The following is a 16,461-nucleotide window of genomic DNA, read 5'->3' on the forward strand; positions in this document are numbered from 1 at the left end:
ATGAGTTTTAGTGGGGTTTCCTTGACAAAGTAAGCTAATTAGACCTAGTTGATGACGATAGAAAGTCCTGAACTAAGTAAAAAAAAAACATCTTCTATCTATGAATCACAGTAAAATAGACACTGTCTCTTTAAAGCGACTCCTCCCCTGGACAGCTAGAACCAGGAAGCACCTCCCACCCCGTGACGCGTTCAGAGTTTACTCTACAACCAGGAAGCACCTCCCACCCACACGATCACTCTTCCTGAGAAAACAAAACTTAAGAGTGTCGTTGTCTTTGTAGAATAAAATGGCGCAGCAAGGAGTTGATCTGGACCGGGACCAGTTCTGCTGTTCTATCTGTCTGGATCTACTGAAGGATCCGGTAGCTATTCCAGCCAAGTCAGGACCCCCGTCAGGACGCGAACCCAGACGCGACGACTGGGTCTGGCACTACAGGATGCAACGATGGCTTCGGATGCCTACTTTCCACCCGAGGCCGGAGCAATCAACACGCACGGCGCCGCCGCAAAGGAACACACGGGAGGACGAGACGTCTCCACAGCAGGGAGCCGGCGGGATGGAATCAACACAGCCCCTGGATCATGCCCCCTCCCCACGGAATTCCACCACCAGGCGGCGCCAGCAGATGAACAGGACAAAGAATCTCACACCCCCCCCCCCCCCCACACACGGTCCAAATAATAACAACACAGCCCCACCCCCCTCCCGTCGCGGGACACCCACCTTGATCAAAGGATCCCCCACCCCCCCTCCTTTCACCAGCAGAGGACAAAGGATCATCCCCACCCCCCCTCCTAACATCAATGAACACAGGACCCCATCCCTACCGCCACAAGATCAACCACACGGACTAGGATCCCCCACCCCCCCTCCGGACATCACAGAGCCCCCCCCCCTTCCCACAGAAGAAGAATCCTACCTTCATCTCAATGATATAGACGACACAGCAGATAAAAACGGACTACATATCTTTCATCTTAATGTAAATAGCCTCAGGCACAAACTGGCAGAAATAAGAAATCATTTCAGTAGCGGAAAGGTAAACATACTATGTTTCTCAGAAACCAAACTGGACCCATCAGTAACAGACCCGGAAATTGAATTAGAGAACTATTCTTTAGTCCGCAATGACAGGAACAGGCATGGAGGAGGTGTCTGTATGTACATCCATCAAGACACCAAATTTATTAACCGTACAGACCTAGATCATGAGGCTATTGAAACTGTTTTTGTAGAAATTCTATTTGAAAGGGCTAAATCTGTTCTAGTCGGCACAATTTACAGACCGCCAGACCAAAATGGCTTTTATGACGTGTTGGATGAGTGCTTAGCTGGAGTTGAGGATACAGAAATGATTCTTATTGGGGATTGGAACACGGATATGCAACAAAAAGATGCACCCGTCTTCAAATCCTACAATAGGTTTTGTGATCTGCACGGCCTCAGCCAACTAATCACACAACCCACACGTGTGTGTGAGTCAACTCAGACTACCATTGACCTCATCCTGACCTCTGACAAGTCCAAGATCGCCAATAAAGGGGTTATAGCATGCGGGTTAAGTGATCATTATATGATATTCTGTACCCGCAAAAAGCTAAAACAAAAGGCTGGCTGTCACAAAACAGTCACATCTAGAGACCTAAAAACCTACTCTAGCGAGGCCTTTAACCTTGAACTGGAGGGTCTGGACTGGTCAGATGAGCTCAATGGTACACTGGTTGAAGAAACATGGCTTGGCTTCAAAACCAAATTTTCAACGATACTAAACAACATGGCCCCCCTAAGAACCACCAGGGTAAAAAATCGCGCTGAGCCGTGGATGCACGCTGAAATACTGACCGCTATGAAAACCAGAGACAAAAAATGCTCTGAGTTTCGTAAAAGTCAGTCAAAGCTTAACATAAGCACGAGCAGTGAACTCCAAGCCCACGTGACTGAACTCAAACTGCAAAGAAACAGACTAAGAAATGATGTAAACTCCATGATCAAAACAGCAAAGAAAAAATTCATCAATGACAAAACCGAGGAAAACAAAAACAAACCGCGTGAACTTTGGAAATTACTCAATAACCAACTAGGCTGCAGTAAAAAACTTAAAACCAGATTCTCAAACATAAACATAAAGACGGACAACACGCTCATCACAGAAAAGCTGGATGTAGCCAATTACTTAAATAGTTTCTTCACAAACATAGCCACAACACTGGTAAACAAACTACCCTCCCACTCAGGGCATTATGGGGTAGAACACATAGTAGCTTACTACAAAAACCTAGGGGTCCACAAAGACGACTTCAAACTGGAAATGGTAACAACAGATGAGGTACTCAAAAAACTGAGCGCCCTCCAACCTAACAAGGCCACTGGCCATGACAACATCCCCTCCAAATTCCTCAGAGACTCAGCAGCCGCCATCACCCCAGTCATCACACACATAATAAACCTCTCTATAAAACAGGGACACGTCCCCAAGGACTTCAAAATAGCGAGAGTGACCCCTCTGCACAAAAAAGGCAGTAAATTAGACCCAGGCAACTACCGCCCTGTTTCTATCCTTACCTCCATCTCGAAAGTCATGGAAAAAATTGTATACGAACAGGTCGAAAAATACCTTGCGGAAAAAAATCTAATCTACGAATTCCAATCTGGCTTCAGAACATCCCACTCCACTGACACATGCCTTCTCTATTTAAACGACCACATCAAACAAGAGGTGGACGCGGGCAAATACTGCGGCATGGTCATGCTGGACCTACAAAAGGCCTTCGACACTGTCAATCACACCATTCTGATTGACAAGCTAAAAGCAATTGGTTTTGATAGTCTATCAGTGAGCTGGATGCAATCCTACCTGGAGGGGAGAGAGCAGATGGTGGAGGTAAACGGTACCCTATCCCCCCCCCTCACAGTAAACTGTGGTGTTCCACAAGGAAGCATACTAGGTCCGCTACTGTTCCTAATTTATGCAAATGACATGTCGTCAGCTTGTGACTGCAACTTGTTCCTGTTTGCGGACGACTCAGCCCTGCTGGTCTCTGACAAGAACAAATTACAGGTTGAAAAAACCCTCAGCTCAGAACTAAGCAAAATCTGCATATGGCTCGCTGATAACAAACTATCATTACACATGGGCAAAACAGAGTCCATTCTCTTCGGTTCAAATAACAAACTCAGCAAGACCGACGGCTTCTCAGTTACAGTGGGTGACAATATTGTCACAAGGAAAGAAGATATTACCTACCTGGGTTCCATCCTAGAGGCAAATCTTTCCTGTGACAAAATGGCATCCAATGTAATAAAAAAAGTCAACCAACGAACTCGTTTCTTGTACCGGATCTCCTCACTGGTAAACAAGAATACCCTGAAGACTCTAGCAGGAGCACTCATTCAAGGGTACTACGACTATGCTTGCACCTCATGGTACCAAAGCACCTCAAAGGCGCTAAAAACAAAATTACAAACATCTCAAAACAAACTGGTCAGACTACTGCTTGACCTTACTCCTAGAACCCACCTCACCCCTGCCCACTTTGACAACCTAGGATGGCTTAGAGTAGACGACAGAGTACAGCAACTTGCAATGGGCCTGGTCTACAAGATACACTACACGACCAAGGTACCCATGTACATGACTAAATACTTCCCAAAGGTCAGTGAATACCACGATCACAACACCAGAGGGAGCTCCACAAATCATGTTAAACCCAGATTCGGCTCAAACAAGGGACTAAACACGTTTCGCAATTATGCCACATCAATGTGGAACGCCCTACCCAAAGCTGTAAAGGAATGTGAATCACTACCCACTTTCAAAAACACTCTCAAAAAACACCTAAGGGAGACTGCAACTCGAAACTGGCCCCTGTAAATGTCCGAACACAACCCCCGCCAACACCCCCCCCCCCCCACTCCTACCCCCCCCCCCCCCCCCCCCCCCCCCCCAACCACCTCCAATGTACAGTCCCACCCCCACCTACCCAATCCAATGTACAGTTTCTACGCCTAATGTATATACTCTTTTCTTTCTGGACTCTTTTTGTATCACAAATACAGTACTGTAATTGCAAATCTGGTATGTCATAAATGTATAGATGTAGCAGTACTGTCTATCTGTATGTCATGTATGTCATATATGTTACGATGAATTGGAAATGGGGGACCCTGGTGGAAACAAGACGAAAGTCTTTCTCTGGTCTGCATCCCCTTAACAATTGTATGTATTGAGCTGTACTGCACTGTACCCATTCTGCAATCTGTTAATAAAGTTTTCATTCATTCATTCATTCATTCATTCATTCATTCATTCATTCATATTCCCTGTGGACACAGCTACTGTATGGGCTGTATTACAGACTGCTGGGATCACGGTGATCAGAAGGGGATCTACACATGTCCCCAGTGCAGGGAGACTTTTACTCCGAGGCCTTTTCTGAAGAAAAACAACATGCTGGCTGAAGTGATGGAACAACTAATGAAGACAGGACTCCAAGCTGCTCCTCCTGATCACTGTTATGCTGGACCTGGAGATGTGGCCTGTGATTTCTGCACTGGGAGAAAGCAGAAAGCCCTCAAGTCCTGCCTGGTATGTCTGGCTTCTTACTGTGAAACTCACCTCCAGCCTCACTATCAATCTGATACCTTTAAGAAACACAAGCTGGTCAAAGCCTCCACACGGCTTCAGGAGAACACCTGCTCTCGTCATGATGAAGCTATGAAGATTTTCTGTCGTACTGATCAGCAGTGCATCTGTTATTTGTGTTCCATGGATGAACATAAAGGCCATGATACAGTCTCAGCTGCAGCAGAAAGGACGGAGAGACAGAAAGAGCTTGGCATGAGTCAGCAGAAAATCCACCAGAGAGTCCAGGGGAGAGAGAAGCGACTCAAAGAGGCCCAACAGGCTGTTGATTCTCTCAATCGCTCTGCTGATAAAGCAGTGGAGGACGGTGAGAGAATCTTTACTGAGCTGATACGCTCCTTGGAGACGAGGCGCTCTGAGCTGAAGAAGGTCATCAGAGCCCAACAGAGGACCACAGTGACTCAGGCTGAAGAACTGCAGAAGAGACTGGAGCAGGAGATAGCGGACCTGAGGAGGAGAGACACTAATTTACTCTCAATAACTATCAAACTAAATGAATGTGTGCAAAACTGTTTCGAGTTTTTGGGATGTGCGTGAGATTATGTGCAAAATATATCAACATCGTTTTAGTTGTTTTTTCCCCTTTAATATGTACAAAGTCATTCAAATGTGACCGTATAAGACAAATTCCCCTCCTCAGTTTTCAATAGACTAAGTTTTCCGAAATGGTAAATGGAAATCAGTATCATGAGTTCAGTATTTATCAGTACTCGTGAAAGTATTGACACCTGTCCCTGTTAAGCAAAACAAGAAATTGCATCAGACAAAATAACGTGTTGGACGTTGCAGATTTTAAACGTTTTATTTTGATCATGAGAAACATAATCAAGGAAAAGGAAAAAAAGATATCTTGAGAAACACAGATTGAAACATGACAGAGCTTCTGAAAGCTCTGAGTAAAGCAGATACTGCAAACCAGAACATGGGAGCAGTAGAAAACAAAATCACAGTGAATAAAGGAACAACTGAACAAGACAAAACAAGTGCTTCGTTAAATCAAGTCAAGTCAAGTAATTTATTTATATAGCACGTTTAAAAGCACAAGAGCCAACCAAAGTGCTGTACAATCAAAGCTTAAAATCAATGTCCTAATATAAAATACACAAATACAAAAATACAAAAAGGCACAGCAGGACAAGACAGTCCATTCAGAGAATAGGACAGTAGGACAACACACGGATAGGGGAACACAAAGTACAGTAGCACACAGGGGACAGAGGAGCATAAGAAGATATACAGGAGGGGGGGGGGCAGGATAAAATCACATGGGAGTGTGTGAGTTAGGGTGTGGGAGAATCAGGGTTTATTGAAGGCCAGGGAATAGAAGTGGGTTTTTAGACGGGCCTTAAATGTCTCCAGCGAGGGGGCAGATCGGATCTCCAGGGGAAGCTGGTTCCATAGCTTGGGGGCCACGGCCTTGAAGGAGCGATCGCCTCTCTTTTTGAGTCTGGTGCGGGGGGGGGACCAGCCGAGCCTGGTTGGAGGATCTTAGTGACCTGGGTGCTGCGTAGGGGGTGATGAGCTCGGTGATGTATAAGGGTGCTGCACCCGATAGTGCTTTAAAGGTGAGGAGGAGGATTTTAAAGTCTATTCTAAATGGGACTGGGAGCCAGTGTAGGGAGGCTAGGACTGGTGTGATGTGCTCTCTCTTTCTGGTACCGGTAAGGAACCTAGCTGCAGAGTGCTGGACCATTTTGAGGCGGGACATGGCTGCCTGACTGATGCTGGTGTAGAGGGCATTGCAGTAGTCAAGGCGTGAGGTGATGAATGCATTGACTACCGTTTCCAGGTCGACGGGTGAAAGGATTGGTTTTATTTTACTGATGTTGCAGAGTTGAAAGAAGCATGATTTGACTACGGCACTTACCTGCCGGTCGAATTTGAGCTCTGGGTCAAAGATTACACCCAGGCTCTTGACGTGGGGTTTGAGGTGGGTGGAGAGTTGTCCTAGGCTGTTGGAGAGTGTTTTGGTGGAAGAGGGGGGGCCAAACAAAATGATCTCCGTTTTATTTTCATTTAGCTGTAAGAAGTTGAGGGCCATCCAGCTTTTTATGTCCCTGAGACAGTTTTTAAGAGAGTCTAGGTTAGCTGTGTCAGAGGGGTTGAGGGGAAGGTAGATTTGGGAGTCATCGGCATAAAAGTGATATGAAATGTTGTGTTTCTGGATGATTTCGGCCAGAGGGAGCATGTAGATGGAGAAGAGTATGGGGGCCAGGATGGAACCTTGGGGGACCCCATACGGTAGACTAGCTGTGGGGGAGGAGTGTCCACCCAAACTGACCGAAAAGGAGCGGCCGCTCAAGTAGGATGCGAACCAGTTTAGGGCAGACCCCCCAATACCTAGCCTGTGTTCGAGATGATCGACCAGGGTGGAGTGGTCGACCGTGTCGAACGCGGCAGAGAGGTCCAGGAGGAGGAGCATGGCACAGCTACCTGAGTCGATTGTGAGAAGCAGGTCATTGTAGATTTTGACTAGCGCTGTCTCAGTGCTGTGCCCTGCCCTGAAACCTGACTGGAATTTGTCTAGGAGGTTGTTGTGATGTAGGAAGGGGAGGAGCTGTGCCAGGACAGCCTTTTCTAAAATCTTAGATAGGAAGGGTAGTTTGGATATGGGCCTGTAATTATTGAAAAGAGCAGGGTCTAGGTTAGATTTTTTTAGGAGGGGCTCAACCATGGCGTGCTTAAGGGAGGAGGGAACAGAGCCAGATTCCAGAGAGCTGTTTATGATAGACAAAATACTGGGGCCTACTATGTCCATGGAGTCTTTTAGAAGATGGGTAGGGAGGGCATCAAGGGGGGATGTGACGGTCCGCATGCCTGCCACCAGCTCTCTGAGAGTGGTTAGAGAGATGGGTTGGAAGTTGTTCAAAAGAGCTGGGCAGGAGGGGTGGGAGGGAGGGGGAAGTGGGCAGGAGGGCTGGGCAGGAGGGGGGGTCCGACAGGGGGGCTGGGCAGGCGGGGGGGCCGGGCAGGGGGGCTGGGTAGGAGGGGGGGTGGAGGAGGACGATGAGATGGCTAATCTAATGGTTTCCACCTTCCTAATGAAGAAGTTTAGGAATTCTTCACATTTGGAGGGGGAGGCATCGGGGCAGGGGGCGGGAGGAGGGGAGGTGAAAGAGTTAATGGTCGAAAAAAGGACTCTGGGATTGTGACAATTTTTGGCAATTATTTCTGAGAAGTGCCTTTCTCTCGCCACCTTAACTGCCTCTTGATACTGTTTGAGGTGATGTTTAAGGATCTCATAGTGGATCTGCAGTTTATTGTGTTTCCACCTGCGCTCGGCCTGTCTGCACTGTCTCCTTAAAGCTCTGGTGTTCTCATCAAGCCAGGGCTGAGATCTAGGTCTGGGCCTTTTGAGTTTAAGGGGGGCGACAGAGTCGAGTATGGAGGAGCATGAAGAATTGAACATTGAGATAAGGATCTCAGTGCTGTGCTGGGCAGGAGAGGCCTCAATACTGCAGGTGTTAGGGGCAGCTATATAGGCATCACAGAACTTAATGGCAGTGGAGGGGTTAATGTGGCGAGAGGAACGCACTGGGACAATAGCTTTGGAAATGGGGACAAAACACAGAGCATCAAAAGAGATCAGTGAATGGTCTGAAAGGACTGGGTCATCTATTTCCATGTTGTCGATGGAGAAACCTGCTGTTAAAACTAAATCTAAAATGTGGCCGAGTAGGTGAGTACATTCCTCTAGGGCAAAATATAGCCATACAACTACACATACATAAGCATCCACACAGAAGCCAAAGACCAGAGCACCTTGAAATGTCCCAAGAGGCAGAGAGGGTTAGCCTTAATCTGCTTTCTTGACGAAAATATGCGATCTCCTGATTAGGTGACGAGAGAAAGTCCTGAACTGTGTAAAACATCTTCTATCTATGAATCACAGTAAACTATAGACACTGCCTCTTTAGTAAAGTATTTAAATACAGTAGTACAAGTACTTTCTTTCCTCCCCTGGGTTCTCTACTTTCTTTGTTACTGTACCTATTATAATGCATATTTGGTAGCATCAAGTTATTCAGTTTTCATATTAACAACTGTAATCATGGGTTTTATAGGTTTTCATTGCATTATCATTTCATATATATAACTTTGCTCATGAAATGATAATTACTGCAGATTTACTTTGACACCAATGTCCAGCAATGAAGTCAGGGTCTTTCTGAGACATAAAGGAAACTGGTAAGAAACCACTCAAACCAGCCTTCAAACAAATCAGTAAATCAAATCAGTGAAATAACGAGAGAGAGAGAGAGAAAGAGAGAGAGAGAGAGAGAGAGAGAGAGATTTTTTTAACAACTCTTTGTTCCCCTGTCCACTCCTCCCGCTTTAAGGAGGGAGGAGGAGGAGAGAGAGAGAGGAAATGAGAGAGAGAGAGAGAGAGAGAGAGAGAGAGGGGAAATGAGAGAGTGAGAGAGAGAAAGAGAGAGAGAGTGTTTTATTGAGTATGTTTACCATTTTGCCTGTCTCTCTTTGTGCTTGAATGAATGAATGAATGAAAACTTTATTTAACAGATTGCAGAATGGGTACAATACAGTACGGCTCAATACATACAATTGTTAAGGGGATGCAGACCTGAGAAAGACGTTTGTCTTGTTTCCATCAGGGTCCCCCATTTTCAATTCATATAGACATTTATGACATACACAACATACATGACATTTATGGCATAGGGACATATAGGTATTTAGTACTGATACATTTGTGACATAACGGTATTCAAATATACAGTACTGTTACCCCTAGATCCTGACAGAGTATATACATATGATGGGGAGGGGACTGTACATTAGGAGGGGGTGGGTGGGTGGGTACATTAGGAGGGGGTGGGTGGGTGGGAGGGAAATATACATACGGCGGGGAGGGAATATATACATGCGGTGGTGAGGAGACTGTCTATTAGGAGGTGGTGGGGGTTTTGGGCATTTACGGTGGGCAGTTTCGAATTGCAGCCTCCCGTAGGTGCTCTTTAAGAGCGGTTTTGAATGTGGGCAGGGATTCACATTCCTTTACAGCTTTGGGTAGGGCGTTCCACATTGTTGTGGCATAATTGCTAAACGTGTTTAGTCCCTTGTTTGAGCCGAATCTGGGTTTAACATGATTTGTTGAGCTTCCTCTGGTGTAGTGGTTGTGGTATTCACTGACCTTTGGGAAGTATTTTGACATGTATATGGGCACCCCGGTCGCTTATGAGTTTTAGTGGGGTTTCCTTGACAAAGTAAGCTAATTAGACCTAGTTGATGACGATAGAAAGTCCTGAACTAAGTAAAAAAAAAACATCTTCTATCTATGAATCACAGTAAAATAGACACTGTCTCTTTAAAGCGACTCCTCCCCTGGACAGCTAGAACCAGGAAGCACCTCCCACCCCGTGACGCGTTCAGAGTTTACTCTACAACCAGGAAGCACCTCCCACCCACACGATCACTCTTCCTGAGAAAACAAAACTTAAGAGTGTCGTTGTCTTTGTAGAATAAAATGGCGCAGCAAGGAGTTGATCTGGACCGGGACCAGTTCTGCTGTTCTATCTGTCTGGATCTACTGAAGGATCCGGTAGCTATTCCAGCCAAGTCAGGACCCCCGTCAGGACGCGAACCCAGACGCGACGACTGGGTCTGGCACTACAGGATGCAACGATGGCTTCGGATGCCTACTTTCCACCCGAGGCCGGAGCAATCAACACGCACGGCGCCGCCGCAAAGGAACACACGGGAGGACGAGACGTCTCCACAGCAGGGAGCCGGCGGGATGGAATCAACACAGCCCCTGGATCATGCCCCCTCCCCACGGAATTCCACCACCAGGCGGCGCCAGCAGATGAACAGGACAAAGAATCTCACACCCCCCCCCCCCCCACACACGGTCCAAATAATAACAACACAGCCCCACCCCCCTCCCGTCGCGGGACACCCACCTTGATCAAAGGATCCCCCACCCCCCCTCCTTTCACCAGCAGAGGACAAAGGATCATCCCCACCCCCCCTCCTAACATCAATGAACACAGGACCCCATCCCTACCGCCACAAGATCAACCACACGGACTAGGATCCCCCACCCCCCCTCCGGACATCACAGAGCCCCCCCCCCTTCCCACAGAAGAAGAATCCTACCTTCATCTCAATGATATAGACGACACAGCAGATAAAAACGGACTACATATCTTTCATCTTAATGTAAATAGCCTCAGGCACAAACTGGCAGAAATAAGAAATCATTTCAGTAGCGGAAAGGTAAACATACTATGTTTCTCAGAAACCAAACTGGACCCATCAGTAACAGACCCGGAAATTGAATTAGAGAACTATTCTTTAGTCCGCAATGACAGGAACAGGCATGGAGGAGGTGTCTGTATGTACATCCATCAAGACACCAAATTTATTAACCGTACAGACCTAGATCATGAGGCTATTGAAACTGTTTTTGTAGAAATTCTATTTGAAAGGGCTAAATCTGTTCTAGTCGGCACAATTTACAGACCGCCAGACCAAAATGGCTTTTATGACGTGTTGGATGAGTGCTTAGCTGGAGTTGAGGATACAGAAATGATTCTTATTGGGGATTGGAACACGGATATGCAACAAAAAGATGCACCCGTCTTCAAATCCTACAATAGGTTTTGTGATCTGCACGGCCTCAGCCAACTAATCACACAACCCACACGTGTGTGTGAGTCAACTCAGACTACCATTGACCTCATCCTGACCTCTGACAAGTCCAAGATCGCCAATAAAGGGGTTATAGCATGCGGGTTAAGTGATCATTATATGATATTCTGTACCCGCAAAAAGCTAAAACAAAAGGCTGGCTGTAACAAAACAGTCACATCTAGAGACCTAAAAACCTACTCTAGCGAGGCCTTTAACCTTGAACTGGAGGGTCTGGACTGGTCAGATGAGCTCAATGGTACACTGGTTGAAGAAACATGGCTTGGCTTCAAAACCAAATTTTCAACGATACTAAACAACATGGCCCCCCTAAGAACCACCAGGGTAAAAAATCGCGCTGAGCCGTGGATGCACGCTGAAATACTGACCGCTATGAAAACCAGAGACAAAAAATGCTCTGAGTTTCGTAAAAGTCAGTCAAAGCTTAACATAAGCACGAGCAGTGAACTCCAAGCCCACGTGACTGAACTCAAACTGCAAAGAAACAGACTAAGAAATGATGTAAACTCCATGATCAAAACAGCAAAGAAAAAATTCATCAATGACAAAACCGAGGAAAACAAAAACAAACCGCGTGAACTTTGGAAATTACTCAATAACCAACTAGGCTGCAGTAAAAAACTTAAAACCAGATTCTCAAACATAAACATAAAGACGGACAACACGCTCATCACAGAAAAGCTGGATGTAGCCAATTACTTAAATAGTTTCTTCACAAACATAGCCACAACACTGGTAAACAAACTACCCTCCCACTCAGGGCATTATGGGGTAGAACACATAGTAGCTTACTACAAAAACCTAGGGGTCCACAAAGACGACTTCAAACTGGAAATGGTAACAACAGATGAGGTACTCAAAAAACTGAGCGCCCTCCAACCTAACAAGGCCACTGGCCATGACAACATCCCCTCCAAATTCCTCAGAGACTCAGCAGCCGCCATCACCCCAGTCATCACACACATAATAAACCTCTCTATAAAACAGGGACACGTCCCCAAGGACTTCAAAATAGCGAGAGTGACCCCTCTGCACAAAAAAGGCAGTAAATTAGACCCAGGCAACTACCGCCCTGTTTCTATCCTTACCTCCATCTCGAAAGTCATGGAAAAAATTGTATACGAACAGGTCGAAAAATACCTTGCGGAAAAAAATCTAATCTACGAATTCCAATCTGGCTTCAGAACATCCCACTCCACTGACACATGCCTTCTCTATTTAAACGACCACATCAAACAAGAGGTGGACGCGGGCAAATACTGCGGCATGGTCATGCTGGACCTACAAAAGGCCTTCGACACTGTCAATCACACCATTCTGATTGACAAGCTAAAAGCAATTGGTTTTGATAGTCTATCAGTGAGCTGGATGCAATCCTACCTGGAGGGGAGAGAGCAGATGGTGGAGGTAAACGGTACCCTATCCCCCCCCCTCACAGTAAACTGTGGTGTTCCACAAGGAAGCATACTAGGTCCGCTACTGTTCCTAATTTATGCAAATGACATGTCGTCAGCTTGTGACTGCAACTTGTTCCTGTTTGCGGACGACTCAGCCCTGCTGGTCTCTGACAAGAACAAATTACAGGTTGAAAAAACCCTCAGCTCAGAACTAAGCAAAATCTGCATATGGCTCGCTGATAACAAACTATCATTACACATGGGCAAAACAGAGTCCATTCTCTTCGGTTCAAATAACAAACTCAGCAAGACCGACGGCTTCTCAGTTACAGTGGGTGACAATATTGTCACAAGGAAAGAAGATATTACCTACCTGGGTTCCATCCTAGAGGCAAATCTTTCCTGTGACAAAATGGCATCCAATGTAATAAAAAAAGTCAACCAACGAACTCGTTTCTTGTACCGGATCTCCTCACTGGTAAACAAGAATACCCTGAAGACTCTAGCAGGAGCACTCATTCAAGGGTACTACGACTATGCTTGCACCTCATGGTACCAAAGCACCTCAAAGGCGCTAAAAACAAAATTACAAACATCTCAAAACAAACTGGTCAGACTACTGCTTGACCTTACTCCTAGAACCCACCTCACCCCTGCCCACTTTGACAACCTAGGATGGCTTAGAGTAGACGACAGAGTACAGCAACTTGCAATGGGCCTGGTCTACAAGATACACTACACGACCAAGGTACCCATGTACATGACTAAATACTTCCCAAAGGTCAGTGAATACCACGATCACAACACCAGAGGGAGCTCCACAAATCATGTTAAACCCAGATTCGGCTCAAACAAGGGACTAAACACGTTTCGCAATTATGCCACATCAATGTGGAACGCCCTACCCAAAGCTGTAAAGGAATGTGAATCACTACCCACTTTCAAAAACACTCTCAAAAAACACCTAAGGGAGACTGCAACTCGAAACTGGCCCCTGTAAATGTCCGAACACAACCCCCGCCAACACCCCCCCCCCCCCACTCCTACCCCCCCCCCCCCCCCCCCCCCCCAACCACCTCCAATGTACAGTCCCACCCCCACCTACCCAATCCAATGTACAGTTTCTACGCCTAATGTATATACTCTTTTCTTTCTGGACTCTTTTTGTATCACAAATACAGTACTGTAATTGCAAATCTGGTATGTCATAAATGTATAGATGTAGCAGTACTGTCTATCTGTATGTCATGTATGTCATATATGTTACGATGAATTGGAAATGGGGGACCCTGGTGGAAACAAGACGAAAGTCTTTCTCTGGTCTGCATCCCCTTAACAATTGTATGTATTGAGCTGTACTGCACTGTACCCATTCTGCAATCTGTTAATAAAGTTTTCATTCATTCATTCATTCATTCATTCATTCATTCATTCATATTCCCTGTGGACACAGCTACTGTATGGGCTGTATTACAGACTGCTGGGATCACGGTGATCAGAAGGGGATCTACACATGTCCCCAGTGCAGGGAGACTTTTACTCCGAGGCCTTTTCTGAAGAAAAACAACATGCTGGCTGAAGTGATGGAACAACTAATGAAGACAGGACTCCAAGCTGCTCCTCCTGATCACTGTTATGCTGGACCTGGAGATGTGGCCTGTGATTTCTGCACTGGGAGAAAGCAGAAAGCCCTCAAGTCCTGCCTGGTATGTCTGGCTTCTTACTGTGAAACTCACCTCCAGCCTCACTATCAATCTGATACCTTTAAGAAACACAAGCTGGTCAAAGCCTCCACACGGCTTCAGGAGAACACCTGCTCTCGTCATGATGAAGCTATGAAGATTTTCTGTCGTACTGATCAGCAGTGCATCTGTTATTTGTGTTCCATGGATGAACATAAAGGCCATGATACAGTCTCAGCTGCAGCAGAAAGGACGGAGAGACAGAAAGAGCTTGGCATGAGTCAGCAGAAAATCCACCAGAGAGTCCAGGGGAGAGAGAAGCGACTCAAAGAGGCCCAACAGGCTGTTGATTCTCTCAATCGCTCTGCTGATAAAGCAGTGGAGGACGGTGAGAGAATCTTTACTGAGCTGATACGCTCCTTGGAGACGAGGCGCTCTGAGCTGAAGAAGGTCATCAGAGCCCAACAGAGGACCACAGTGACTCAGGCTGAAGAACTGCAGAAGAGACTGGAGCAGGAGATAGCGGACCTGAGGAGGAGAGACACTGAGCTAGAGCAGCTCTCACACACAGAGGACCACATCCACTTTCTACAGAGTTACCCCTCCCTCTCCAGTCCCAGTGAGTCTACAGACTCACCCAGCATCAGTGTCCTTCCTCTCCTGTACTTTGCAGATGTGACTGAGGTCGTGTCTGAGCTGAGAGACAAACTAGAGGACGTTCTGAAAGAGCAGTGGCCCAGAATCTCAACAACAGTGAATACTGTTCATCTTTTACTGCCACCAGAGCCCAAGACCAGAGCTGACTTCTTACAATATTCCTCTCAGATCACACTGGACCCAAACACAACAAACACACAACTGTCTTTGTCTGAGGGGAACAGAAAAGCAACATGTATGCAGCAAGAGCAGTCATATCCTAATCACCCAGAAAGATTTATTAAATGGTGGCAGGTTCTGGGTAGAGAAGGTCTGACTGGACGCTGTTACTGGGAGGTGGAGTGGAGTGGTGGAGGGTTTTATGTAGCAGCCTCCTACAAAGACATTAGTAGAACAGGCACTAAGGAGAACTGTCTATTTGGATACAATTCTAAATCCTGGGCGTTAGAGTGCAGACAAGGTGATTACCTCTTCAGACACAATAACGAGAGCATAACAGTACCGGGCCCCCGGTCCTCCAGAATAGGAGTGTACCTGGATCACAGGGCAGGTACTCTGTCCTTCTACAGCGTCTCTGACACAATGACCCTCCTGCACAGAGTCAACACCACATTCACTCAGCCTCTCTATCCTGGACTTCGGCTTTATTCATACCTGGTTGGGGAGGCTGAGTTCTGTGAGCTGAAGTAGAGATCAGTGACATTCACAGCTCCTCTACCCAGGGTTTGGGGTTTAAATTGATCTTGAAGATGCTGAGTTGTGAAAGATGAGGTAATTAGGACTCACATTCACTCAGTCACTCTATCATTGTTCTGAGGGACTCACACACACACACACACACTATGTTTATCTTTGTTTCTAGTTTCTAGCCTACCGGGGTAAAGTTTGTTTGATTAGATCTTGCATATTCACATATTTGATTCCTATCTTCAATACCTCTGTTCCTTTGCATGTGGGGACAAATCTTTATTTTCATACTCAGGGTAGGTTGGATAACAATATGCAACCATTTTATTTGTATTTTGTCACCTTTGGTCATTTTGAATTACTGTGGGATTTGGGTCTGTGCCTCCTCTCTGTTCCAGGGGGGGTTGGTAACAATGTGGGGGCCGGACCTCCATGGGGAGGTTGATTCAGCCTATAACCTTCTCCCTCACCTCTTATCTCTGGGCAGCCGGGACACTTCATACGGGACACTCTTCTATCTTCAAAGCCTTCGGTTGAACCCACAGCCAGGATGCGTGGATCATGGGTCAGTCGTAAATGCAACTATCTTGTTTTAGAACAGACCCATCTGCGTTATCAAAAGAGCTTAAGGAGAGAGAGAGAGAGAGAGTTGTTCTTCTGGTGGCAGACTTTGAGGGAGACAGACCTAGATAGGAGCTGGTTTAGGAAGAATCACCATTCA

At 46.3% G+C, this 16,461-nt stretch overlaps 1 protein-coding gene across 1 annotated transcript in view; it reads left to right on the forward strand.

Moving 5' to 3' along the window:
* LOC311236314 (uncharacterized protein) overlaps positions 1-15,743 on the forward strand; it is a gene marked incomplete at both ends in the record, with an annotated part of 70,958 nt that extends 55,215 nt beyond the window's left edge. Inside the window, 2 exon segments of the mRNA XM_084338390.1 lie at positions 10,125-10,205; positions 14,145-15,743. Coding sequence (XP_084194516.1) covers positions 10,125-10,205; positions 14,145-15,743 — 1,680 coding nt within the window.
* Between the last annotated feature and the right edge of the window lie 718 nt (positions 15,744-16,461).

The sequence above is a fragment of the Notolepis coatsorum genome (genome assembly GCF_963971535.1).
Source record: "Notolepis coatsorum genome assembly, contig: SUPER_10_unloc_1, whole genome shotgun sequence".
Lineage (NCBI taxonomy): Eukaryota > Metazoa > Chordata > Actinopteri > Aulopiformes > Paralepididae > Notolepis > Notolepis coatsorum.